Source organism: Syngnathoides biaculeatus, chromosome 9, assembly GCF_019802595.1.
Source record: "Syngnathoides biaculeatus isolate LvHL_M chromosome 9, ASM1980259v1, whole genome shotgun sequence".
Taxonomy (NCBI): Eukaryota; Metazoa; Chordata; class Actinopteri; order Syngnathiformes; family Syngnathidae; genus Syngnathoides; species Syngnathoides biaculeatus.
In genome coordinates, this window is record NC_084648.1 from 16,117,307 (window position 1) to 16,142,510 (window position 25,204).

The window sequence follows — 25,204 nt, forward strand, 5'->3', positions numbered from 1 at the left end:
AAGTCCCCTCTCGCGGGCAGCGTCCCATTTTTGGGACGAGATTATAAATTATTGAAGTTATCATATAAATCATAAACGAAAAAGAAGTGTTATTTCCTTGATTGTGGGCTGTGAGGAGACTTTTATCTCAATAAGGCAAAAAATTGCCACCCTGCCCATGAATGGGTTAACTTAAACGATTCCATTCAACCAGTAGCGACGTGCACGGCATTTTTGTGGGTCCGGGTTCCGATCGTTTTTATCAACGCCATCAAAAAGATAACCTTGAATATGTTCTCAGGCTTTCCCCGTTGGTTCAACAGCTCACATTACATCCGAGGAAAGTTAAACCCAAGATTTTGGTAGGTATCAATTTAGTGATCCCTCCCAGCCGGGATTCAAACCCGCGAGAAGATCGTCTTGACAAAGGTGTGCCGCCGCCGTTGTCCTGCGGTTTCCCCGCCAGAAACCGAGCCGGTTATGCAAGAACGAGATAACTGCTTTGAGTGCTTGTGAGGTCGACTCGCTTTCATGGCAGCGGTTACTTGCGGTCACAGGGATGAATTTTGGGTCAAATCTTCATGAAGTCAAAATAAAAAGTAAAAAAAAAAAAAAAAAAAAGCAGGGGTTTTTTTTTATTTTTATAAACTGTCTTTTTGATAGCGTGCGCTTGTGTGTGGGGTGGGTTGGGCGATACGAGACTGCAAGGACTTGTCTACGTCGGAGGAAGCCAAAATCTTAAAATGGAGAAAAAACAACAACAACAACAAAAGCGGTTTTACTGGGCCACACACGTCCGTGTGAAAGGACAACAAAGCGACGATTCAAAACCTGTCCGTCAAGTCCCGCTCAGCCAATCCGCCCACTTGCGAGGCTTCCGCGGATTAAAAACACAAATCACCTGCTGAACACGCCGCCTTCATTTAGAGAGGTTTGTTTTCTTGAACTGAGATGAAATTCAAAGAGAGTGCAAAAAAAAAAAAAAATCGACTTAAAACGGGGTATAAGAATTATTTTAAGAATGGGGGGGAAAAAGAAGAAGAAGAAGAAGCATTGTTGCGTGTCCTCCGTTGCCTCGCGCTGCGCGTTCTTGCCCGGGTGGCGACGCTTGAATGGGCGATGGGGAAACCGCATTAAAGCGACCCAACTGGTGTGCTCCGTCGTCACGCGGACGTTATGGCACAATCGCTCCCTGACTGAAGAAGGCGTCGTGCGAGAACGAATTTGATGAAATCATTGCATTTCGAAAGGCCTGTGAGATTTTAAACTTTTTTATATTCAAGTCAGATCAGAGCAGAATGTAAGGAAAATATATTCCGCAAAGACACTTTCACCTTTTCAACCCCGCCGGGGTCACAAGGGTATCCATCTATTCCCGACTCATCTTATCCACAATGGTGAAAAGGATGCGCGAGTCAAAGGCAGTTTGAAGTTAAAACATTTCGGCATGAATAGGACTCGAACTAACAAATGACACCTCGGCAAATTGGGGCACACTTAAACTCTTTTTGTTTCATTATCATCTCTACACTTGTGTGGTAATTATCACTCTTGTAACGTTACACAAAACGGTGCTTGTACAGTTAATACAGGTTTTATGTTGGCAAGGACTTCTTGGCCAGGAATTCATCAAGTCAGTTTTTCTGAGTTTGCCGGGGAAATTGGATAAAATTGTAAAACCTGAAAGTCAAACTGTGAAGGTTCCCCTTTTTAAAACAAATATGTCGAATAACACAAACAATCAATACTGTATACACTGAAAACAAACATTTGTGATTCACGGCTTCTTCCTTTTTGCTTGTTTAGATGGCCACACTGTTCTCGACCTTCTTTGGGTCGAGATACGTGTACGGGATTTCCAGACCTTGGTTTCTGTTGCCGATCGCGATCGATAACATGTCAAGCTCGGCTTTAAAATCCTTTTGCAATTGGCGGGGAGTCTCTTCAGTGTAATGGTCTTCCGGGTAGTGTCCGAGAGGGACCTGTTAACATAAAAAAATGTATCCGAGGTCTGATATCAACCAATTATCTTTCTATTGCACACATTGGACCAGATGACCAGAAAGATACTGAAGCATGCAGGACGTTTTCCCAACCAGTCCTCAAGTACTTTATAGGCTCGGAACAGACTGTGTCCCTTGCAGCATTCAGGGTGTTATCGAGGAATATGGAGCCTCCTATTGTAAGTCAGTGAGTGTTCATAGTTGGTTGTCTATTTGCGACCTGCGATTTCCTTGCGACCAGACTAGGATGTATCCCATGTCTCACCCAAAGTCAGTTAGGATAGCCTCCAGCTCACCAAAGTAAGGATAAGCGGGATGGAAAATAGATTGGATGAAATTTCTAGGAACAGCCAAGATATAGAGGGTATCCATTTTGTTGGTTTAAAGATCTCATCTCTGCTGTTTGTGGGTGATGTCGTTCTGACGGTTTCATCCAGCTGTGATCTTTAACATCTACTGATGGAGTTAGTAGGTATGCCTCACAATTGTGCAGTTTGGGGTTCAACCCTTGGCTGCTGAAGCTTCCTCCCAGATTCCAAGAATGTGCATGTTAGCCTTGAGATACTAAATTGTCAAAAACTGTAGAGTGTAAAAGGCTGTTTGTAAATAGCCCATCTTGTAATTGGCTGATGACCAGTTCAGGGTGTACCCTGTCTCTCCCCCAAAGTCAGCTGGTATAGGCTCCAAGCTCACCCGCAACCTAATGAGGGCTCGTGCTCTTGAAAAAGGATTTTCAGCTTCTCGGGTGAAATTTGCCACATCCAAAGTGGGAGGTCCTCTGTCAACAAAGGGTGGATTTGTACGAAGTAAATGGCAAAGTTCTGCCTCCGGTGGAGGAGTCTAAGTACAACTGAGTCATGTTCACATGTGAAAGAATGCTGGATGTGGCAAATTTCACAAGACAATCCCAAATAAAATACACTACAATGACTTTCCTTAATAGGGAGCCTGGACTCGCCCTTAGAACAGTTCAGTCAACCAGCAGGGTCTCTGATTCTTCACAACCAGAAACCACTTGAGGCGACTCGGGCATTTATCTCAGGTGGACCCTTAACACATATGTGGTGACACTTTGAGCAAGCTAGCTGGGAGCTACAGAAGGTGCCTTGAGAGAGGGGACTGAGCTTTGCTACCGTACTTGGACAGCTACCCAGTCTCGGATGATCATGAAGTGTCTTTTCCCCAGAAAATATTTTGCCAATTCAAGTTTGTTGTACTTACAAAGTCTGATGACTGCCTGCTGAGCAGCCAGACTGTGGCCATTCCTTGAACTGTGACATTGATCGGGGGCAAAGTCTCCAGCATTGTGGCCTTGCTGGTTGTCCCCTTTTCTGTTGGTGGAGGACGCTGCAGGGTTGCCGGGGTGTTGGGCATCCAGCCACCGTAGTCGTACTGCAATGAAGCCTTGCGGTGAGACCAGAAGTAAAGCAGTGAAACTCTGGTGTTAATCACAGGGGATTCACCTGTCCGCTGTTTACAGCTGCATGTTGGCATGAACTTGTAAACATCACCACGGTGGCAAATTTGACCAGCTCGGGTACAGTGGTGAAACTCTGAGGGATTCCTAGGAGGGGGGGGCAAAAACAAGGTATCAGTGACATGTTTGAGCGATGTGTGTCTGCTGTTGAGTAAAAAGTGCTGCATCATGTTCTGTAAGATCACCTGTTTGTGTCTGGGAAAGGAATCCGCGTTCAAAAATGTCCTTAATCCAAGTCTGCAGTTCTGAGTCTCGCTGGATCTCATCATCGCTCTTGTAGTAGTACTGTATTACTCCCTGCACATATCTTTTGAGAGACAACTTGCATCATTTCACAACCATGCAAAATACTTCCACTAATACTTAAAAATTCTATGATTTAGGGTAACTAGATTTATTGGATTAATTTTAGGATGATGCTTGTCAGAGTTGGGACTTTCTCACGCCAAAGTATTGGTCAAACAGCCTAGTGGGCGGGCCTTGTAAATATCTACTTATTAGCCATTGCGTAGTTCTATTTGACAATTCTAAATTTGGACTCGTTGCTATTATCCATGCAAACATTTGATATGATCAGGGAAACTAATCAGAAGAATTTTGAATATACACCGACGCAGGACAAACCAGTGGAAAACCTAAATGTGGAGAGTTTTATTTGAGTTGGGTTGTCCTTGACTCCTTGTATTTGATAGATTAATATGTGATTCCTGGAGGATAAGATACATGGGCAGTGCAATTATGATTTTGGGTTTGGACAGTCCTATTTGTGCCGTAGTGACTTACACAATGGAAAAAAAAAAGTCCCAACATCTGCACATTCATCCAGATCTTCAGAAAAAAATCTGATTTGGCCTATACGCTACACAAATACTTGTACGGATTTTTATTTTTTTCATGCAAAATGCCATACTTAGACATAATGTTCCAAAGTTGGAGTCCATCATCTCTGTAGTAGAAGTTGGGGACATCCTGCAAGTCGCGATCGACAATGTCATCAGCGATGCAAAGGGACCTGAAGGTGATTGAGGACAGCGATCTCGCCAAGATCTTCGTCAAAGCCTCTCCACCAGGAGCTGCAAACTGAGGAACAGTCCAATACATGATGTTAAACAAATAATTTGAAGCCTCACGACGAAAGTAAAGTAAAACTTTTACCAGGGTGAAGACTCCAGTTGGTCCTATTAACTGTGTCCGAGCTAATTCATTGATCTGCAGAGTGTAGCGAGTGTGGGGTATGAGGAGCTAAAGGGATCGAAGAGAGGCCCATGAAAGAAAATCTCAAGAAAATAGATATCTTGATGAATAAAAACACCTGGTTGAAAAACCGTGATGATTAAAAAAACCGCATTGGTAAAACTCCCGTTACCTTGTACAGGGGATGCACCATTGGCAGATTGCGCAGCAGTGACACCGCAAAAACCTCCGCCAGCAGGTGAGTGCGCAGTAAGTGCGCATTGATTTGGTGCTCTGCAAAATCGGCACTTCTGACAAAAATCTTAGCTGTCAGCCAGTCATATGGGGAGTCAGTTGGGAGGAAGATGGGGTTGTCCTCAGCCGGAGTCTGCTTCAGCTGTGAAAGCGTGAGGAGATTTCATCAAATTAAGGATGGACATTTGACTGATGTCTGATTCGTATCGCAGTTGTGAACCACGCACGCAGAAATCAAAAGTCAAGGTCGAGATTTTAATGTAATGATCAAAAATACACCATTTGCAAGAAGCACAGACAAGCTCTTTAGGCAACCAGACTAGAAACCCACCACACCTTTGGGACCACCACCTCAGCCTGCCAAACTAGAAGTCCTCTACCTGACCTCAATGCATTTTTGAAGCGTTGTACCACTCACAACAGCTACATTGGAGCCCTGTAAGCTAGCTATACTTAATAGGAACTCCTTCAGTATGATGCAAACCTTTACTTCTGGTGTACACCGTGGGGCTTGGGGATTGCGGCACCAACCAGCCAAGGTGATTGAAACAGAGAATGGGTGCAACCTATTCAGACTATATCCTGGACATTCCCCAGAATTTGCGGTTCTTCTAGATCTGTGATTTGAAGAAACAATGGTTGACAGACTCTGCCAAACACTCCGAACACACGGATAAGTTATGGGTGGGCCTGCCAGTTCTGTTCCAGGTCTGTTCAACAGGTGGTATACGACAGGTCAGTGGACATCTTAGCCCCTCTCTCCACGACTGTCCACGACATCCAGTCACAGATCTGTTGCTATAATGAGTTGATTATTGACCTATGACTGGGTGTCTGGTTCTGGGTGCATTTATAATCAAGCTTATGTTCAAAAATGTTAGTCGGTAGACAGGATGTCTACTCTTCTTCTTCTTTTTATTTCGGCTTGTCCTGTTAGGGGTCGCCACAGCGTGCCATCTTTTTCCATTTAAGCCTATCTCGTGCATCTTCCTCTCTAACAACCCCTGTCCTCACGTCCTAACTGACATCTATCAAGATTTTCTTTTGGTCTTCCTCTCGCTCTTTTGCCAGGGAGCTCCATCCTCAGTACCAACATACTCACCCTCTCACCTCTGGGCATGTCCAAACTATCCAAGTCTGCTCTCTCTAACCTTGTCTCCAAAACATCCAACTTTGCCCGTGCCTCTAATGAGCTCATTTTTAATCCTATCCAACCTGTTCACACCAAGCGAGAACCTCAGTATGTCGCGTAACGTAGCGATATTATCGGGTAATTTTCCATTTATTTTTCTCAAATAGGTACAATTTTTGGTCAAAACACTTCCTCAAGCAGAACACAGTATGTCACACTGGAGTTCAGGGATAATTCCTCCATGGAGCCAAACAATTTCCCACGGTTGCCAAAGGCAACTCCAAAACTAATGTCACCTGGATGGCAATCGGCATCAGCTTGTCGTCGGGTCTTTTATGAAGCAAGACAAGGGGCGCCGTCAAGTACTGCTGCATCCCTTGAATGGTGTTGGCCGGCATGCCGTCCAGGTTCTTGTAGTCACACAGGTATATGTTGCCTTCCTGTTTGAGGGCAATAATAATCATAAAAATAATACATATTGTGCCATACTGAGGTGCTGTGCTGTTGACAAAATTCTTCTTCGTGTTCTCTATGTTCAAATAGCCAATGCGTCGAATATATGAGGACGATATGAAACAAACCGTTACCGTCATCTCCTTCGACAAGCTTGATCCATCCGGCATGAAGACCATGTCATCCGTCACAGGGAAATTTTTCGGTAGAGTTTTGCAACGTCGAATCAAGGTGGGATTGACTCCATTTAGAAACTGGTATGCAAATAATCCATCTTCCGTCCAGTGCTCCTGGACATAATCTGACAGAAAAAATGTTCAAGGTACTGGTCAATAATAATAGTAGGCATAGTCATATTATTTAAAATACCACTGCTGGTGCTATGGTATTAGAGAATTACTTTGGATTAACTCCAAAATATACTTAACAAACAACACTTAAGCGCTCGATGAGGACTGAAAACCCGTTAGGCCTTTGCACCTGATAAGGGGGTATCTTTGTTCCGGAAAACGTCATTGATTTTGTCAAGATTTTCCCAGTTTTCCTGGTTGTCAACCAACCCTTTTAGCTGGAGCTCGGCCAACCTGGAAACCAAAACAACCATCTTATTCAGAAGAAATATCAGCAATGTGGAACTTCAAAAGGATCCAAACAGCCGCACTCACAGTCACACCTAGGGGCAATTTAGAGTGTCCAATTAATGTTGCTTTTGGGGATGTGGGAGGAAACCGGAGTGCCCGGAAGAAGACCCACGCAGGCATGGGGAATACATGCGAACTCCACACTGGCGGGTTCGAGATTGAACCCGGGACCTCAGAACTGTGAGGCCACCGCTTTCCAGCTCAGCCTCCGTAATTTGGGACTGTGTGTGTAGGATTACCCTGTAGCTGCTGTGAATGCAAACTCTGTAGTCTTGGTGAAGGAGAACTGGACCTCATCCGGCAAGCTAGAAGGACCATCTGACTTTATGGTGTAGGGCACACCTGGATGATACAATTCCCATCTTTTGGGAGGTTTAAACATTAACATTGGCTCATACAGAATGCTTCAAAAATATACATATTGGAGACAGTATGCACTGTCAAGTCTCACTCGTAGTCTATGCTTCGCTGGCTCAGCTCCTGCTCCCTCGCATACTGACCAAGTGAGTTGGTTTCATCAAAGGTCCTCAGAGCTTTCGGCGAAAGAACAGAAACATAATTCATGCGGAGTGTTTGTGACATCCCGTCAAGTACACAACGGCAGACAAAGTGCACAAATCAAGCTACCTTTGCCCTCTCTATAGCGGTGAGTCTCCCTGTCACTGATCCAGCAGTGGATGGGAAAGGTGTAGATGTCTTGCTCGGGTGATTTGATTTCCACCTTGTCAGGGAACCAAGCGTCGTCGGGCAAAAGGAAGAATTGCCGTTTGTCTAGTTCTATCAGAACCAACTCTCCAAGGGAGTTTGGGCAGGAAACCGTGTAAGTAGACACCTAGAGAAATGACGAGAAATTTAGTCTGTTGAAAGCTCATATTCATATTATGCTTCATTTTTCAGGACAGTGATGTTATTTTCTGGCAACTGTTGTTCTATTCAAGATGAGGTGAGCCAGAACTACAGTTGGTCTGTTGATTGCACAAGTCCACAAAAGTGCTAAATTGTGGAACTCATTGATGCGTCCGTGACAAATTAGCATTATGTTCTGTCCATTGAATCCAAAATCCGCTGGTTCTGGGTCCATTAAGGTTCCACTGTATATATGCTTTTTTCTTCTTCTTCTTCACATTGTAGGCCCTCATCTCAGATTTTACATTCAATCATTTCACTGAAATTGTCCTGAAGTTTGAAAATGCAGTTTGTTTGGCAGTTGAATTTAAATAAAACCTCATTTGAAAGGAATCAACCCTATACAGCACACTGTTAAAGTGCCACTGTCATCAAATGCATGATTTTAAGGATGTTATTAAAGAAAAAACGGCAGCCGACATGGACCCATGCGGTTTTTTTTTCACCACAAAACCTGATTTTTACATACAGCTTTGTAACCCCCGCCATGAAAATCCTCTCAAGAGGTTTGTTTTCGTGAAGAAGCAGGAAGTGACGTAGATGGCAGGACCCCCGCCCTCACGAGGACTCGTTTGTTTCTATTCGTTTTACCTCCGGGAAGGTAGCTCGCTGTTCCTTCGTGTTAGCCCAAATGGCGACTCGTTGCATTGCTGGACATTCTTTGGACACTCGGGAGGATGGATTTACGCTTCATAAGTTTGCAAGAGACCCGGTTCGTCGTGAAAAATGGATTGCACGGGTGCAAAGAACGAGAGCTTCGTGGGTTCCAAATGACAGGCAGGTGTGTATACAGCTACTAAAAAAATACAATAGTTGGGGGGGAGGGCGTAATCCATAAATCAGGGTTGCTAACTGTGTCAAGGTGCGGATCGGAAGGCTTCCGTACAACAGCCGCTGAAGGACGGCCTCCGCAGGCCTTGCGGATCGCTACTGGCCTTGTCGACAAGGCCGAGCCGACCGGCTCGGAACTTCCCGGCCGACGCCGGCCTTGGGGTGGCCGTGATCCGTATGTCATCTAATATGACTCGAAACAATAGGGTCATATTGCCCCGGACACTTCACTCGATTGACTTCGAAAAGAGCTTCCCCACAGCGTGTTTTCAACGGCAAATGTCCGGAGTGACGTCACGGACAGGGTCTTGTGTATTTTTCACTGGAATATCTATTTTAGAATGTTTATAGGGATGACGCTAGACCTTTAATGATTTATTACAATGATATTCTTACATTTTCAAACAAAAAAACTTGACAACATCCCCAGGAAATGGCAACCAATGGGCTACTCGTGGTCCTTTGGGGCTCCCCAGCATCCATTGACCTCATTGTTTAGAACCGCAACACACCAAGTCCAAGGTGACTTTCAAATAATTAGAGCGGCAGAATTATCTTCCAATTAAAATTGGCAATATGTCTGTTTTCAACTTCCACTGATGATTTCATGTCTGAAACTGCAGACTTTGCGAGAAACCCGACGATCAATCGGTCGTCGTCGTCGCTTGCGGGAGTGCCCTAAATTAAAAAAACAGAAATGTTTTCCACACTTACTGATCCTCTGAAGATGACCAAAGACCTCAGCCACGTGCGGTCACTCTCGCCATTTGTTCCCACCAGTTTTATGTGCACGCTGTTCAACGTGGTGGCGTTGACACGGTCACCGGTGTAGACGGTTACCTCGTAGTCCACCATTCTTATTCCGGGGTGATGACGAATACCAATCAGGGAAGCGCTGGTCTTCTTTCTACAAGAGACAACCGGTCCCAGGAGCTTTATATTTTCTGTCTATCGTGGTGGGAGGTCCCAGTGGCAGGTTTTTCGTCAGGCATGTTCAAGCAAGGATGGGTGCGAGGTTGCGACAGTCAATTTCTCAATTTAAGCATTTCCACATCCAAGTCTGCGTTAAATGCAAATATCGTACAGGAAGAAGTAGAAGAATGTGATCCATCCGGTGAGTCTGGTTAAAAAGGGTTTTTTGTTGTTGTGTAACTGAATGATTAAGTCAAATCAACGTTGGAGGGTGTAGTCTGGCTTTCACCTGCAGCTAACTGGGATCAGCTCCAACACTCCTACGGCCCCTTGAGGATAAGCGGCTTGGATAATCGAACCAGATGCTTCATCGTTCCGCCACATCTTAATATAATTTTAAACGTGTGTGTGCGTATGCGTGTGTGTGTGTGTGTGTGTGTATAAAAAACAAGATAAAATAAATAGAAATTAAATAATCTTTCTGGGATACACATCTGAGCAATACCCCCCCCCCCCAAAAAAAATGTGACCAAACTCTTTAATGTGCTAAATCCATTAGTTTGTTTAAATTGGAATAGATTACGACATGTCACTAATTCTTACAGGCTACTATAAATTTTACACAGCAAAAATGCAAAATCTTAACTGGTAAATTTATTTTTTCTGAAAAAAAAATTGTACTGAAATTAAAGAAATTTCTGACTTTTTTTTAAAATTATTTTTAATTCCCGAATAAATTTTACTAATCTTATCAAGTCAGTCCAGATTATATTAATTTTTTGGTAGATTTGTTCCCCGACTTATTTTAGGCACCAAAAGTCTTGTTTTTAGACAGTGCTGTGAAAAAGTATTTTACCCCCTCCTGATTTTTTTTTTTTTTTTGTGCACATCTTTCACACACAAAGGTTTCAAAACAACAAAGCAATTTTAATGCCACTCCGAGACATCTCAAGGAAATACAAAATCCAGTTTTCAAAGGACAGCTGAATTTATTCAAGCAGGACTCCTTGTCATGATTTCAAAACTGTGTGCCAGGTGTACACGTTTTCGTAGTACTGTGCTGTATTTTGTACTCGTTTTGAGAAGGTCGCTCCTTCCGGTGCAATGAGAAATTTGAAGTGCTGTTGCATCGTGTCTGCGTGTTCCTGGATGGCGACACTGAAGTGTGGATGATGGAGGAAACTGATGAAACCAACTCAACTGGAATGCTCCGTCGTTCATGCGCAGTCTCGTGCAAGAACTGATTTTGTGCACTCGACACGTTTCTGAATTTTTTGAGACATTCCAACTTCTATTTTCAAACCATAACCATGCATACATTGTTTAAAGGTCCCCTTACGTCTTTTCCTACCCTCACTAGTTGTTTTCCTGACTTAAGACTCCCCGCCTGTTTCACCGCGTATTCCGCGGTGGCGTACCTGTCAACTCGTACGGTTTAGCACGTAGTTCATACGGATTTTGTGGCGAATTTTACGTATACGGCCGTGTATCGCAAATCACACGGATTCGGAAAATTTCCGTTTGCTTTTGCGCAGAATGGCGCTAGTCTACTCTGTTGTGGGGAAAACCCAAAGCTGGCGAATTCCAAACGTAGCCTGCATCAAAGATTTTTGTCGCAGCAGGCATTTAGATTCGCAAAATACTTTCATTTCCGCTCAGTTTCCAGTAAATCCTCGGCCCGGATCGAGCACCGCCGAGGCGGACACTTCACCGCGTGAAACACGGAGGCCGCCGCCGAGGAGCTGCCGGCCGGCTCTCGGCTACCTGCCACAATCGATCAAATCGTTAACGATACGCTATTGGTGACGCTAACCTATCGAGATGGGAGCTACACGGGGATATTACATGACTGCAACAAAAAGTGAGTGTCATTTTTTTTTATCTCGACTTTGATCATTTGTGGCTCAAATTAATTTGACTTAGCTCGTAGCTAATGTAGCGTGCATGCTCGCTAGTTAGCCCCCTGGGCCTCATTACAACTACATGGGATTATTGTTGCTGACATTGTAGCTCTCTTGCTAGCATTCTAGCTCATGGTTGTGTTTTTATAATATAATAATATAATCCAATGCTGTGTTTTCCCCGCAAGCGTGTCATATCTATGTCAAGATAGACATTCCATTTACGAAGATTGAGAATGGCTTCATAGCAACGATACCTAATATCAGTGAGTTCATCTATAGCTTATTGTTAACCTCATCATACAGATCAGCTCCTTCCTTATTCACTAAAAATAAGGAATTGATCATCAGCATTCATTAGATATGTAATCTTTCAAAACATTTTTTTCTTTTCTGATTCTTTTTGGTGAATCTTGCTTACAAATATCTGAGGTATTTAGTATAAATTATGGAGATCTACAATAAAAATCATTGAAAAACGTTGTGTTTCTTCCACTCTGTTATTTTGACATATAATTTGCTTCGGAGGATTTTTGTGCTCTCTATAAGGATTTTTTTGGTCGTTTATGTTGACAGGTTTGCCATGACCACACCTGGATTGAAGCCCTCGACAATGTCAGTAAGTGAGAGCCTTCCTTCCTCATTCCACTTCTCTAGAAATCATCCTCGGGCTCGAACAGATTCTTTGGTTCTTTGTCCTCGTGCCAAACCAACATTTCTGCACCAAAGAATAATGATAAAAGTAATTCTTTGACTTAAATGTACATATACAGTTACTGCCATTCATCTGGGCTGTGTCAGAGGAAGCCAAAATCTTAAAATGGGGGGAAAAAGAAACAACAACAACAAAAGCGCTTTTACTGTCCGTGCGAAAGGGTTAACAAAGCAATGATGCAAAACCTTTCCGTCAAGTCCCACTCAGCCCATCCACCCCACTCGCAAGGCTTCCACGGGACAGAGAGACACAAATCGCCTACACCGCCTTCATTTAAAGACGTTTGTTTTGGGTTGAGATGAAATTCGAAGAAAGTGTAAAAGTTGACTTAAAAAAGGGTAGAAGAAGTATTTTAAGAATGAAAAGAAGAAGCATTGTTGCGTCCTCCGTTGCCTCACGCTGCGTCTTCTTTCCTGGATGGCGACACTGTGGACGTGGAAACCGCGTCAAAGTGGCCCCACTGTCATGGTCCATCGTCACACGGACGTTACGGCACAATTGTTCCTTGACTGAAGAAGGCGTCGTGCAATAACTGATTTGATGAAATTGTCACACTTCTAAAGGGCTTTTGAGATTTTAAACGTTTTATTTGCACATCATGCATACATCGTTTAAATTGCGCTTCGCACATTTCCATATTCAAGTCAGCGCAGTGCAGGATGGAAGTCAAAGATATTCCGCGAAGACACTTTCACCTTTTCAACCCCGCCGGGGTCACAAGGGTATCCATCTATTCCCGACTCATCTTATCCACAATGGTGAAAAGGCTGCGCGAGTCAAAGGCAGTTTGAAGTTAAAACATTTCGGCATGAATAGGCCTCGAACTAACAAATGTCACCTCAGTAAATCGGGGCACACTAAAACTCTTTTTGTTTTATTAATATCTCTCTACACTTGTGTGCGAATTACCACACTTGTAATGTTACGCAAAACGGTGCCTGTACAGTTAACGCAGGTTTGATGTTGGCATGGACTGCTTGGCCAGGAATTCATCAAGTCAGTTTTTCTTAGTTTGCCGGGGAAATTTGATAAAATTGTAAAACTTGAAAGTCAACCTTTGAACGTTCTAACTAACACACTAACCCTGTTCAAGAACACAATGAATTCATACTTGTATGCACTTAAAAACAAACATGGTATCTTCCATTTTGATTGTTTAGATGGCCACACTGTTCTCGACCTTCTTTGGATCAAGATAAGTGTACGGGATTTCCAGACCTTCGTTTCTGTTGTTAATCGCGTTCGATAACACGTCAAGCTTGGCTTGAAAGTCCCTTTGCAGTTGGCGGGGAGTCTCTTCAGTGTAATGGTCTTCTGGGTAGTGTCCGAGAGGGATCTGTGAACACAAAAAATGTAAACAAGTTCTGATGTAAACCAATAATTATGCGGTTTGGGGTGCAACCCTCAGCTGCTCGAGTTTTTCACTTTGTGATGACCCATCAGCTGGGGACAAAGAACTAAAACCCCGATGCGCTGTCACGTGTGCATGATGGGGAAAGAACAGAGTCCGACCCCACGCCTATCCTCCCTGAATCTTGTCTGGTCTCACTCTTCACCTGGGAAATTGAAACTCGGGTCAAAGAGGTGCGAAAGGACGCTCGTAGTCCTGAAGACTGCCCCGATGACAGGCTATGTGTCGTTCCCCCGCTAAGGGGAAGAGTAATTGACTGGGCCCACACCAATCGCACTGTGTGTCACCTGGGCATGTCTGTAATAGACCAAAGTTTCTGGTGGCCGAATATAAAAAAAAAAAAAAAAAAAAAAAAGCCGTCAGGGAGTATGTCAACCCACCCGGCAAAGCCCCTTCAGGGAGTTACGCCCTCTGCCCATTCCTCAACGACAGTGGTCGCCCATCTCTCTGGACTTCGTGATCAGTGTCCCGGCTTTGCAGGGTCACACCACTGTTCTCTCAGTGGTGGACCGCTTCTCAACAATGATTCATTTCATTCCGCGACCTAAAGTCCACCCCACAAAACAAACGGGCGAACTTATGATGAATAACATATACAGTTTGCACGGCCTTCCCACTGATCTGGTTTCTGACAGGGGGCCCCAGTTCATCTCCCGGTTCTGGAAAAAGTTTTGTTCTCTTATAGGGGCCACCGTTATTCTTTCCCCGGGCCATCACCCACAAACCAATGGCCAGACCGAGCGCGTAAATCAGGACTTGGAAGGGGGCCTCCGGTGTCTGGCCTCTCGTGAACCACACTCGTAGAGCCAACAGTTGATCTGGGTCGAATACGTGCATAACTCTCTTCCCTCAGCGTCCACTGGCATGTCCCTCCTTTCACATAGGTGCACGGTTATCCATGCTCTCTCTTCCCGTCTGTAGATTCTACAGATGGTGGTGAAACTCTGCAAACAAACCTGGGAGCAAGCCCGGAAGATTCTTCTGTCAAGGGACACTCCTATAAGGCTGCGGCCGACCGTAAGAGGGTGCTGGCACTGGTTTATATAGTGGGTCAGCGAGTCTGGCTGTCTGCTAAGGGTCTCCCACTCTGGGTGGAATTATGGAAGCTTGCTCCCAGGTTCGTCGGTCCGTTCCCGATTACCAAAGTGATCAACCCAGTTACCATGAAAGTGAAGCTCCCGAAGTCGATGCGCATCCATCCGGCATTTCATGTCAGCTTGCTCAATCCTGCTCGGGTGTCTCTGCTGGCCCCGCCTCCCAGGTCCCCCCCGTATCGTGAAAGGGGGTCTGGTCTACTCTGTGCGCCGCCTCCTGTTGTCACGCCGTCTGAGGAAAGGGGTGCAGTATCTTGTTGACTAGGAGGTATATGGTCCCGAGGAGCGGTCGTGGGTTCCGTCCCGGTTCATCGTTGACCCCTTGCTCATCAGTGACTTCCACGCCACACATCCTGAGGCCCTTGGGCCGTACGGGGACAGCAGTTGGGGTACTGTCGTGGGTATGTATGTCCTTGACCCGGCGTGCACCTGGTCCAATAATCAGATGCGCTCACCTGCGTCTCGTCCCGGTAATTACGTTCTCTAAATATTGCCACATGTGTGATCTGGTCCTTGCTTGATCGTTGTACTTCATATCATGTTCCTGGAATTCTATGTCCTTGCCTTTGATACTCTGTGTACCGAACCATGCCTTTCGGGTTCAGCCTCGTGTTCTGGTCATGACACCCTGGACACATTCATAGTGGCTTTGAGTGAGTTCACTTGGAACTACAGAAGTTGCCTCGAGAGAGCGGACTGAGATTTACTAGTGTACTTAGACTGCTACCCAGTCTCAATCATGATGATGTTGTCTTTTCCTCAGAAAATATTTTGTCAAGTCAAGTTTGATGTACTTACAAAGTCTGATGACTCCTTGCTGAGTAGCCAGACTGTGGCAATTCCCTGAACTGTCACATTGATAGGGGGCAGGGTCTCCAGCACTGTGGCCTCGCTTGTTGTCCCTTTTTCTGTTGGTGGACGACGCTGCAGGGTTGCCGGGGTGTTGGGCATCCAGCCACCGTAGTCGTACTGCAATGAAGCCTTGCGGTGAGACCAGAAGTAATCCAGTGAAACTCTCGTGTTAATCACAGGGATTCACCTGTCCGTTGTTTACAGCTGCATGTTGGCATGAACAAGTAAACATCACCATGGTGACAAACTTGACAAGCTCAGGCACAATGGTGAAACTCTGAGGGATTCCTAGGAAGGAAAAGAGGGGCGGGGGGGACAAAAACAAGATATCACTGTGACATGTTTGAGCAATGGATGGCTGCTGCTGGGTAAAACAAGTAGCATCATGTTCTGTAAGATCACCTGTTTGTGGCTGGGAAAGAAATCCATATTCCAAAATGTCCTTAATCCAAGTCTGCAGTTCTGAGTCTCGCTGGATCTCATCATCGCTCTTGTAGTAGTACCGTATTACTCCCTGCACAAATCTTTTGGGAGACGACTTGCATCATTTTGCATGCATGCCAAATACTTGCAATAATACATAAAGATTCTATGATTTAGGGTAACTAAATTTATTGGATTCATTTTAAGATGATGCTTGTCAGAGTTGGGACTTTCTCACGCCAAAGTATTGGTCAAACAGCCTAGTGGGCGGGCCTTGTAAATATCTACTTATTAGCCATTGCGTAGTTCTATTTGACAATTCTAAATTTGGACTCGTTGCTATTATCCATGCAAACATTTGATATGATCAGGGAAACTAATCAGAAGAATTTTGAATATACACCGACGTGGGACTTTCTCTCGGCCTCGTGGGCGGGCCTTGTAAATATCAATTCATTAGCCATTGGGAAGTTCTATTGGACAATTCCAAATTTGGACTCATTGCAAGGGTTAGGTTAGGGTTGTCTTTGACTTCTTGTGTTTAATAGATTATTTTTTGATACATGGAGGATAACATAAATGGGCAGTACAATTATGATTTTAGGTTTTGGACAGTACCATTTGTGCCATAGTGACTTACACAGCGAAAATAAATCCCAACATCTGTACATTCATCGAAATCTTCCAAAATATGCGATTTGGCCTAAAAACCACACAAATATTTGAAAGGATTAGTATTTTTAGTTTTTCATGCAAAATGCCATACTTAGACATAATGTTCCAAAGTTGGAGTCCATCATCTCTGTAGTAGAAGTTGGGGACATCCTGCAAGTCGCGATCGACAATGTCATCAGCGATGCAAAGGGACCTGAAGGTGATTGAGGACAGCGATCTCGCCAAGATCTTCGTCAAAGCCTCTCCACCAGAAGCTGCAAACTGAGGAACAGTCCAAGACATGATGTTAAACAAATAATTTTAAGCCTCACGACAAAAGTAAAGTAAAACTTTTACCAGGGTGAAGACTCCAGTTGGTCCTATTAACTGTGTCCGAGCTAATTCATTGATCTGCAGAGTGTAGCGAGTGTGGGGTATGAGGAGCTAAAGGGAACGAAGAGAGGCCCATGAAACAAAATCTCAAGAAAATAGATATCTTGATGAATAAAAACACTTGGTTGAAAAACCGCATTGGTAAAACTCCCGTTACCTTGTACAGGGGATGCACCATTGGCAGATTGCGCAGCAGTGACACCGCAAAAACCTCCGCCAGCAGGTGAGTGCGCAGTAAGTGCGCATTGATTTGGTGCTCTGCAAAATCGGCACTTCTCACAAAAATCTTAGCTGTCAGCCAGTCATGTGGGGAGTCAGATGGGAGGAAGATCGGGTTGTCCTCAGCCGGATTCTGCTTCAGCTGTGAGAGCATGAGATTTCATCAAATTAAGGATGGACATTTTACTGATGTCATGTTCTTATTTTATTGGAGACTCTAATACAAGATCAACAATGTAGGTCTCGTGTCGTCGTTTTATGAGATAGACTCTGAGATACTTCTCCACTTAGTCCCAGATGCTGAGGATTCTCAATTATTTCCGCTGAAAACCATGACCCCAGATTTAGGAGTGTTGATTCTTATCCCATTGTGAACCACGCTAGCAGAGATCGAAAGTCAAGGTCAAGATTTTGATGTAATCACCATAACTACACCATTTGCAAAAAGCACAGACAAGTTCTTCAGGCTACCAGACGAGAAACCCACCACACCTTTGGGACCACCACCTCGGTCTGCTAAACTAGAGGTCCTCTACCTGACCTCAATTCATTTTTGAAGACTTGTACCACTCATAAGAACTGCATTGGAGCCCTGCAGGCTAGCTACACTTAATAGGACTCCTTCAGCATGATGCAAACCTTCTGGTGTACACCTTAGGGATTGCGGCACCAACCAGCCTCGGTGATTGAGACAGAGAATGGATTGAACCTATACAGACTATATCCTGGACATTCCTCAGAATGCATTTGCGGTTCTACTGGACCTGTGATTTGAAGAAACAACGGTTGACAGACTCTGCCAAACACTCCGAGCACATGCACAAGTTATGGCTGGGCCTGCCAGTTCTGTTCCAGGTCTGTTCAACAGGTGGTATACGACAGGTCAGTGGACATCCTTGCCCTTCTCTTTAGACGAGGGTCCACGAGATCCAGTCACAGATCTGATGCTATAACAAGTTGATTATTGGCCTATGACTGGGTGTCTGGTTCTGTGTTCATTTATCATCAAGCTTATGTTCCAACATGTTATTCAGTAGATAGGAGGTCTCGTAACATAGCAATATTAATCTTCCCGTCAGGTCATTTTCCATTTATTTTTCTCACATAGGCACAATTTTCCGTCAAAACACTTCCTCAAGCAGAACACAGTATGTCACAACGGAGGTCAGGGATAATTCCTCCATGGAGCTCATGAGCCATAACAATTTCCCACCTTTGCCAAAGGCAACTCCGAAAGAAGAAAAGATTCACACCCTCTCAAGGGATGAAGAGATGAGCCACAATCTCTGTACCTCACCCATACATCTTACTGGACATGCAGCGCTAAAAAGATTTTCCTGTACATTGGATGAAACTAATGTCACCTGGATGGCGATCGGCATCAGCTTGTCGTCTGGTCTTTTATGAAGCAAGACAAGGGGCGCCGTCAAGAACTGCTGCATCCCTTCAATGGTATTGGCCGGCGTGCTGTCCAGGTTCTTGTAGTCGCACAGGTATATGTTGCCTTCCTGTTTGGGGGCAAACAAATTTGGTTGCGTGTATTGTAGATAATACATACCGAGCTGTTGTGCCGTTGACAGAATTCTTCTTCGTGTTCCATATGTTCAAATGTCCACTGCATCGAATATGAGGAAGTTCTGAATGAAACCGTTACCTTCAACTCCTTCGACAAGCTTGATCCATTCGGAATGGAGACCATTTCATAGGTCACAGGGAAATTTTCAGGTAGAGTTTTGCAACGTCGAATCAAGGTGGGATTGACTCCATTTAGAAACTGGTATGCAAAAAATCCATCTTCCGTCCAGTGCTCCTGGACATAATCTGACAAAAAAAAAAAAAAAAAAAAAAATTTCAAACTAAACACTCATTGGTCAATAATAGTAGAAATAATCACATTTTATATTATTGGGATTAAAGAATTTTTGGGGGGATTAACGCCAAAAATACTTAACACTTAAAGGTAAATCCCGGTGGTTTTTAATAAAAATGTATCCAATAGTTCATGCAATATGTACTGTATCTTGAAAATGTTAATCCTCTCTCATTTAACGGTGTTTTGGCAAGATTTTTATGGACAATTACGAATTTTCAGGGGCGTCGCCATTTTGGCAAGTCACATGACCTACGTGTGGAGATGTGAAACGTAATGTGTATTACGTGCCCCACCAAAGGGTCGATTACATGGGACACAATTATGGCCAGCTTTGATTTCTCAAATTTATCCTCATCTGATGAAGAAATAGCAGTATCAGTTGATCGGGAAGACGGAGGAATACTTCCATACAGATTTCAACCTGTGGCTGTAAATGTAGAATTTTCGGATGGTTCTTCAGACGGAAATGACGCGGAGTTCGCTCGCAGCCGATCACTAGCCGCCGGAGCTTGCTTGTGGCCGGTCACCCGCGGCGGTCCGCTGCCAGAGCTCGCGAACGGCCCGCCGCCGGAGCTTGTGAGCCACCCGTCACCAGAGCTTGTGAGCCACCCGCCGCCGGAGCGAGCCCCACTCCGCATCATTCCCGTCTGAAGAACCATCTGTTGATCGGGAAAACAGAGGAATACTTCCATACAGATTTCAACCTGCGGCTGTAAATAATGTCGAAGTATTCCGCCGTCTTCCCGATCAACCGATACCGCTATTTCTTCATCAGATGAGGGTAAATCCGAGAAATCAGCGCTGGCCATAATTGTGTACCATGTAATCGAGCCTTTGGTGCGGCAGGTAATACGTCACATCCGCGCACGTAGGTCATGTGACTCACTAAAATGGCAGCGCCCCTGAAAATTCGTAATTGTCGACCGTTAACACCGTTAAATGAGAGAGGATTAACATCACATTTTCAAGATACAGTACATGTTACATGACCTATTGGATACACAAACCACCGGAATTTCCCTTTAAACAAGCACTCGATGAGGACGGAAGACCCACGAGGCCTTTGCACCTGATAAGGGGGTGTCTTTGTTCTGGAGAACGTCATTGATTTTGTCAAGATTTTCCCAGTTTTCCTGGTTGTGAGCCAACCCTTTTAGCTTGAGCTTAGCCAAACTGGAAAACAATACAAAAATCATTTTCAGTCAGCAACGTGGAACCCCAAAAGTCAAATTACAATAAACTTGGTTACTTTTGTATTTAAAAATAAATACAACTTCGTTGGTATAAAACCTTCACTCTGCATTACGACACGTTTGAGCCTCAATTCACAAAAAGGATTAACTTTGACAACTGTTGCAACAAAGCAGTAGCATGAACTCTGAGCACATTTTTCCCGTCATACTGTAATTTGAGGAAGGGATTTTACCCGACAGCTGCTGTAAATGCAAACTGTGCAGCCTTGGTGAAGGAGAACTTGACCTCATCCGGCAAGCTCAAAGGACCATCTGACTTCATGGTGTAGGGCAAACCTGGATGATACAATTCCCATCTTTTGGGCAGTTTAAAGGTTAACATTGGGTCGTACAGAATCCTTCATATTAAAAATAAAAATGATATATGGTGGGGATACACTGTCAAGTCTCACTCGTAGTCTTTGCTTCGTTGACTCAGCTCCTGCTCCCTCGCATACTGACCAAGTGAGTTGGTTTCATCAAAGACCTCAGAGCTTTCAGTGAAAAAACACAAACATAATTCATGAGGAGTATTTGTGACATACGGTCAAGTACACAATGGCAGACAAAATGCACAAATCAAGCTACCTTTGCCCTCCATATAGCGGTGAGTCTTCCTTTCACTGATCCAGGAGTAGATGGGAAAGGTGTAAACGTCTCGCTCGGGGGATTTGACTTCCACCTTGTTAGGGAACCAATCGTCATCGGGCAAAGGCAAGACATCTTTTTTGTCTAGTTCTATCAGAACCAACTCCCCAAGAGAGTTTGGGCAGGAAACCGTCCAAGTAGACACCTACAAAAATGACGGGAAATTTGCTTTGTTGAAATTATTAGATTCATTTTATTTTTCGGACAATGGTGTCGTTTTGTGGTACGTGTAGTTCTCGTCAGCCAGCCAGAACTCCAGTTGGTCTGTTGATTGTGCAAGTACATAAAAGTGCCCAATTCTGGAACTAATGGAGTATGTACGTGGAAAAATTAGCATTATGTTCTGTCCGTTGAATTCAAAATCCGCTGGTTCCGGGTCCATTAAATCTCGGTTCCACTGTATAAATGCTTTTTTTTTTCCTTTTTAACTTTGTAAACCCTCATTTCAGATTTTACATTCAATAATTTCACTGAAATCATTACTGAAGTTTGAAATTGAAAGGAACAAAATTCTGCTTCTTTGGCAATTGAGTTTAAATGAATCGACCAAATACAGTACACTGTTAAAGATTTCTTACAATTATATTCTTCCATTTTCAATCATTTTTCAACATTCATCAATTTTCTACCGGTTCTCCAGGTCTGGTCGCGGGGGAAGTCGCTTCAGAGGGGACACCCAGACTTCCCTTTCCTGAGTCGTCCCCGGGGTCTCTAACAGTCAGGAACCGTCCCCCTACCTGAAGGCGGAGGGAGGCTACCCTCTCATCCACCGGGGTAAATCCCAACGTACAGGCCCTGAGCCGGGTGGGGCAGTGAGTATACCCACACCTGCTCGGCGTCTCTTATCGTGGGCAACTCCAGAGTGGAACAGAGTCCAATCCCTCTCAAAAGGAGTGGTACCAGAGCCCAAGCGGTGCGTAGAGGCGAGTCCGACTAAATCTCGTCGGAATTTCTCGACCGAATGCTCCAATTCATGGTCCTTCCCTGCCAAAGAGGTGACATTCCATGTCCCTAGAGATAGTTTCTGTAGCCGGGGATCGGATCGCCAAGGTCTTTGGCAACCACTCAGCTCACATCCCACTCGACCCCTGTGGGCCCTCTCATAGGTGGTGAGGCCATGGGAATGGGGACCCATGTTATCCTTTCAGGCTGGGCCATGGTTGCAGGCCCGAGCACCAGCCACTCTTCTTCGAGCTCCACTTCCAGGCCTGGCTCCAGAGGGGGGCCCCCGGTGACCCGCATCCGGGCAAAGGAAACGTAGATCCAATTTTTGTACTCATCATTGGATTTTGGAGTCGTACTTTGTCTGGTCACTCACCTATGACCTTTTTACCAGGGACATGAAGGCCCAGTCAACTTAGCTCCGAGGATCTTTGGGACACACAAACCCCTCCACCACGATAAGGTGGCGGGTCGAGGAGGGGCACTTTTCAACATTCCTAGGAAATGGCAATGTCTCATCCCTGGTGACTTGAAAATCAATCAGTTGTTGTCGCTTGCAGGAGCACCAAAAAATAAAAATAAATTCCACACTTACTGATCCTCTGAAGATGACGAAAGACCTCAGGCGCGTGCGGTCACTCTCGCCATCTGTTCCCACCAGCTTAATGTGCACGCTGTTCAACGTGGTGGCGTTGACACGGTCACCAGTGTAGACGGTTACCTCATATTTCACCATCGTTATTCCAGGATGATGAGGAATATTAATCAGGGAAGGACTGGTCTTCTTTCAACAAGAGAAAACCAGTCCCAGGAGCTTTATAAACTCTGTGTATAGTAGTGGGAGGTACCAGTGGCAGACTTTTCATCAGGCGTGTATAAGCAATGATGAGTGCAAGGTTGCGACAGGCAATTTCTCAGTTGAAGTATTTTCCAGATATAATACAGAAAGAAGTAGAAGTGAGTTTGGTTAAAAGGGGTTATTAATTTTTGCGTAGCTGAATGATTAAGTCGAATCAAAATACAAGGTGTAGTCTGGCTTTCGCCTGAAGCTACTTGAGATGAGCTCCAGCACTCCCACGGCCCTTGTGAGGATAAGCGGCTTGGAAAATGGGCATGGACAACGTCGAATGGATTAGTTTTTATCTGACAAATTAGAAAGCAAGTGATCTACAATAAGAAAAAAAATAATCATCATAGTAGGTCATTTCCATTCTTTTGTGGAGAAAAACGTACTGCGTTTTATTTGTGATGAAGTGAACTAAAAATAAAATCTGTTTAACAGTGATGAGTCTTGTGGCAACTGTCGAGACCTTCAAGTTCTTGGGAATTCCGGTCTCAAAGGACCTGAAGAGGCAGACGAACATCAACTCCATCCTCAAAAAAGTCAAGCAAAGGATGTACTTCTTGCGGCTTCAGAGGAAGCACGGTCTGTCACGAGAGCTGCTGAGTTCTATCATCCAATCAGTACTCGGTACCTCTCTCATAGTCTGGTTTGGGACCGCCACAAAAAAAGACAAACTCCGGCTGCAACAGGCAATCAAAATGGCTGAACGGATTATCGGCACCGCTCTACCCACTATTGAGGACTTACACGCAACGCGAACTAGTTTCAGAGCAGGCAGGATTCTTTTGGATCCTCCACATCCTGGCCACCAGCTCTTCCAGCTCATTCCGTCGGGAAAGCGCTTCAGATCAATGAAACTCAAATGTAGCAGGCATTCGAACAGTTTTTTTTTTCCCTCTGGCAATTAAATAATTGAATTCTCGATCAGGGAACCTATTGTTTTTCTGCCTTGTGCCATGTTAGGACACTCACGCACATCCCACTGGTCCAATTAGTATTAGTATTAGTATTAGTATTAGTATTACATTTTACATCTTCCATGTCTTATAAGGAATAGTCCCCATAAACAGAAATGTCTCTTGTTCTTTGTTCTTGTTGCTATCTTGTTCCTTGTTCTGAATGTCGTACCAGGGCGGCACCGACTGCCGGAGAAAAATTCCTTGCGTGTTTTTACACACTTGGCCATTAAAATGGATTCTGATTCTGAAATGGAGGAATGATTGGACATCATATATCCACCCATCCATTATCGGCCGCTTTTCCGGATCGGGTCGCGGGGGAAGTAACTTCAGCAGGGATACCCAGACTTCCCTTTCCCCAGCCACTTCTTTCAGCAATTCTGGAGGGATCGAGAGGTGTTCCCAAGCCAGCCGAGAGACGCAGTCTCTCCAGCGTGTTCCGGGTCCTCCTCGGGGTCTCTTTCCGGTGGGACGTGCCCGGAACACCTCACCAGGGAGGCGTCCGGGAAGCATCCGAATTAGATGCCCCAGCCACCTCATCTGGTTCCTCTCAATGCGGAGGAGTAGCCCTGTGGAGGAAACTCAGCTATCATATATTTCCTACTTATTAGTCACTTGCTCCTAAAAAAAAAAAAAAAAAAAAAAAGCATGCTTATGCTCACAACGAAGAGTCCCTTCTTCTTCCTCATTTCGTAACAGCTGTGTGACACCCACAGCTTGGAGAAGATGCTGCGGATCAGAGATAAATCGACAAGGCAGGTTGACAAGATGAAAAAGAAGCAAGGTGTGATGCAACAGACCCGTTGACAGCAGCTGCACCCAAAAGATAGCTTGCTTGATGTTCTCGTAATGATTGCACACATGTACTCAGTAATTTTTCATCCACACATACACAAACTTAGCCAAACAAGTTCAGTGGGGTTCCGGCTGCAGCTTAACCCCCATCCCTTAGGTTGGAAACACCCATGTGACAAGGACTCCAATGGCTCATAAAAAAAGAAGGTCCGGAGAGACTGAAATTGGATCTTTCCCTCCGCCCTCCTCGCGAGATGGTACCAGAATCGAGTGTCTTCTATCCTTGGTTTGTGCTGTATATAAATGTCAAATTGATGATTCTGACGCTCCTCTCTCGAATGCTCCGGTCACGTCTCTGGTCATTCACATTTCTAAATTCTCGAGATATTCCAACTTCTATTTTTACATCGTTCAAAGGTCCCCTTCCGTCTGATTAGCCCCCCCCCCCCCCCCCATCCTAATGTTTGAGGCGTAACATAGGTCAAAA

General features: G+C 44.7%; 2 protein-coding genes across 2 annotated transcripts; both read right to left on the reverse strand.

Moving 5' to 3' along the window:
- Positions 1-982: 982 nt before the first annotated feature.
- Positions 983-9,741, reverse strand: LOC133505976 (arachidonate 12-lipoxygenase, 12R-type-like). The gene is made up of 14 exons (XM_061829590.1): positions 9,565-9,741; positions 7,741-7,945; positions 7,565-7,646; positions 7,353-7,475; positions 6,953-7,056; positions 6,607-6,773; positions 6,316-6,459; positions 4,826-5,029; positions 4,615-4,701; positions 4,370-4,539; positions 3,645-3,766; positions 3,446-3,546; positions 3,204-3,374; positions 983-1,961 (listed from the first exon to the last, which is right to left on the reverse strand). The coding sequence occupies exons 1-14, from the start codon at positions 9,703-9,705 to the stop codon at positions 1,782-1,784; spliced, it is 2,001 nt and encodes a 666-aa protein (XP_061685574.1). The 5' UTR covers positions 9,706-9,741; the 3' UTR covers positions 983-1,781.
- Positions 9,742-12,974: 3,233 nt separating this feature from the next.
- Positions 12,975-23,547, reverse strand: LOC133505978 (arachidonate 12-lipoxygenase, 12R-type-like). The gene is made up of 14 exons (XM_061829593.1): positions 22,715-23,547; positions 21,104-21,322; positions 20,943-21,016; positions 20,724-20,846; positions 20,367-20,470; positions 19,079-19,245; positions 18,789-18,932; positions 17,363-17,566; positions 17,170-17,256; positions 16,925-17,094; positions 16,138-16,259; positions 15,923-16,023; positions 15,682-15,852; positions 12,975-13,714 (listed from the first exon to the last, which is right to left on the reverse strand). Exons 1-14 carry the CDS (start codon positions 22,853-22,855, stop codon positions 13,535-13,537), a joined length of 2,007 nt encoding a protein of 668 aa, XP_061685577.1. The 5' UTR covers positions 22,856-23,547; the 3' UTR covers positions 12,975-13,534.
- Positions 23,548-25,204: the final 1,657 nt, after the last annotated feature.

What these genes read in the sequence shown, in the direction of transcription:
- LOC133505976 (XM_061829590.1), bottom strand. Translation starts at nt 9,705, where the DNA reads ATGGTGGACTACGAGGTAACCGTCTACACCGGTGACCGTGTCAACGCC. An exon ending in TGGTCATCTTCAGAGGATCA is followed by an intron (nt 7,946 to 9,564) that starts GTAAGTGTGGAA and finishes TCATTTCTCTAG; the next exon opens with GTGTCTACTTACACGGTTTC. An exon ending in CTTTGGAACATTATGTCTAA is followed by an intron (nt 3,767 to 4,369) that starts GTATGGCATTTT and finishes GTCTCTCAAAAG; the next exon opens with ATATGTGCAGGGAGTAATAC.
- LOC133505978 (XM_061829593.1), bottom strand. Translation starts at nt 22,855, where the DNA reads ATGGTGAAATATGAGGTAACCGTCTACACTGGTGACCGTGTCAACGCC. An exon ending in CTTTGGAACATTATGTCTAA is followed by an intron (nt 16,260 to 16,924) that starts GTATGGCATTTT and finishes GTCTCCCAAAAG; the next exon opens with ATTTGTGCAGGGAGTAATAC. An exon ending in TCTTTCCCAGCCACAAACAG is followed by an intron (nt 16,024 to 16,137) that starts GTGATCTTACAG and finishes TTTCCTTCCTAG; the next exon opens with GAATCCCTCAGAGTTTCACC.